Raw genomic sequence first — 1,565 nt, 5'->3', positions numbered from 1 at the left:
TGAAGGGGAGTCAAGGTGTTTAAGGTCAAAGGTTAACCAAGCAAAAGGTAGACAAAGATTTCCAATAGGGTAACCCAAATAGGTTATCCTATCATCTTACTCCTCCAAAGGATCTTTTCCACTGATGGCTTTCTGGTAGGCCTACAGCTTGAAAAAGTGCAACTTGGCCACTACTTTTTGCTTTTCGATTGGGCACGACACAGCTCAATCGAAAAGCAAAAAGTGGCGGCCGAGTCGCGCTGTGTCGAGCTGTGGGCCTACCAGAAAACCGGCAGTGGAAAAGAGGCTTACTGTAAGTCATCCTACCAACCATCAATTACAGGTTCTCAAAGGGGCGAAAAGTCTAAAGGTCAAAAAAGGTTAAAAGTCAAATGTCACAGAAGGTGGTGGAAGTTGCACATTTTAGGTATACACAGGGGCAAAGTTTCTCTTGATTTACGCTAGTCAGAGCATTACCTCCTTCTGGGTTTCCACCCGCCCTCCCCAAACCACTATCCCCCTCTGGTGTGTGTGTGTGTGTGTGTGTGTGTGTGTGTGTGTGTGTGTGTGTGTGTGTGTGTGTGTGTGTGTGTGTGTGTGTGTGTGTGTGTGTGTGTGTGTGTGTGTGTGTGTGTGTGTGTGTGTGTGTGTGTCTGTGTGTGTGTGTGTGTGCATGTTTTTTTATCTAGATGAAAGCAGCATGTCAGCACTTGAACGAGTTGCATAATTCTGGCCTTTTCTCAGGAATACATGCAAAGTGGTTGAGGAAAGTGAGTGTGTGTGTGTGTGTGCGTGCGTTTGTGTGCGAGGCAGTATGCACACAGTGGGTCTACTCACAGTGGGACGGCAGTTGAGAGAGCGGGGAGAGAGAGAGCCACAAGGGCCGACCACACCACCACCAGGTCCAGATGCATCCTGAACTGCTCTGTGATCCTGGGTCTGTAGAAACGGCTTTGTAGTCTCAGCTTTGCTTTCTTTGTTGCAGTACTGCCATACAAACTACAAAAGGTGGCAAAATAACTACCCAGAGCTCAAAATCGTTGGGTTAAGTGACTATAAAGTGATGCTGTTGTCCAGCCTGAGCAGTTTTAGGTAGATTATCGACACATGGCAGTTTTGTTACATTATATTATCACATTTTTATTTAACATAATGCTTTGATGCATAAATATTATTAAACTCATTTTCAACAATAATGCAATTACTGACTTCATGTAATTTTAGTTTTTTTTAGTACAATACCTGATTCTTGGTCTGTTCCAGGTGGGTTTCTGATTTACAATCTGTGCAGGAAAGTGTTATTGCCCGTGCAAGACCCCAACTCTTCTAATCCGTCCTATGATCCTGTGCGGGTGCAGGAGACTGTCTATCTCTGCACAAAGCCTAATATATCCGGATCCCCAGAAACAAGGCCACTCCCTCTTCTGATCCTGGGTCAGTGCAATGCAGTAGGCTGTCTGTGTACAACCCCAAATGTGCTATATGTGCATATCCACAACACCAGAAACATGCAGGACATGGCTACCCTAAGTCTGCTGTTATGCACTCACACTGCTTGCAACTCCTCCCTCCCTCTATGTCCCCCT

The 1,565-nt window shown here is 45.6% G+C and overlaps 1 protein-coding gene across 1 annotated transcript in view; it reads right to left on the bottom strand.

Moving 5' to 3' along the window:
* Nucleotides 1-1,565, bottom strand: part of LOC134453724 (complement C3-like) — a 59,935-nt gene extending 58,370 nt beyond the window's left edge. Inside the window, exons 1-2 of the mRNA XM_063204507.1 lie at nt 1,222-1,565; nt 817-978 (exon numbers count right to left, since the gene is read on the bottom strand). Coding sequence (XP_063060577.1) covers nt 817-893 — 77 coding nt within the window. The 5' untranslated portion in view covers nt 894-978; nt 1,222-1,565. The remainder of the gene's footprint in view (nt 1-816; nt 979-1,221) is intronic.

Source organism: Engraulis encrasicolus, chromosome 1 (genome assembly GCF_034702125.1).
Source record: "Engraulis encrasicolus isolate BLACKSEA-1 chromosome 1, IST_EnEncr_1.0, whole genome shotgun sequence".
Classification (NCBI taxonomy): Eukaryota; Metazoa; Chordata; class Actinopteri; order Clupeiformes; family Engraulidae; genus Engraulis; species Engraulis encrasicolus.
The sequence above is the reverse complement of the archived record's forward strand: the minus strand, read 5'-3'. Positions and strand labels throughout refer to the sequence as shown.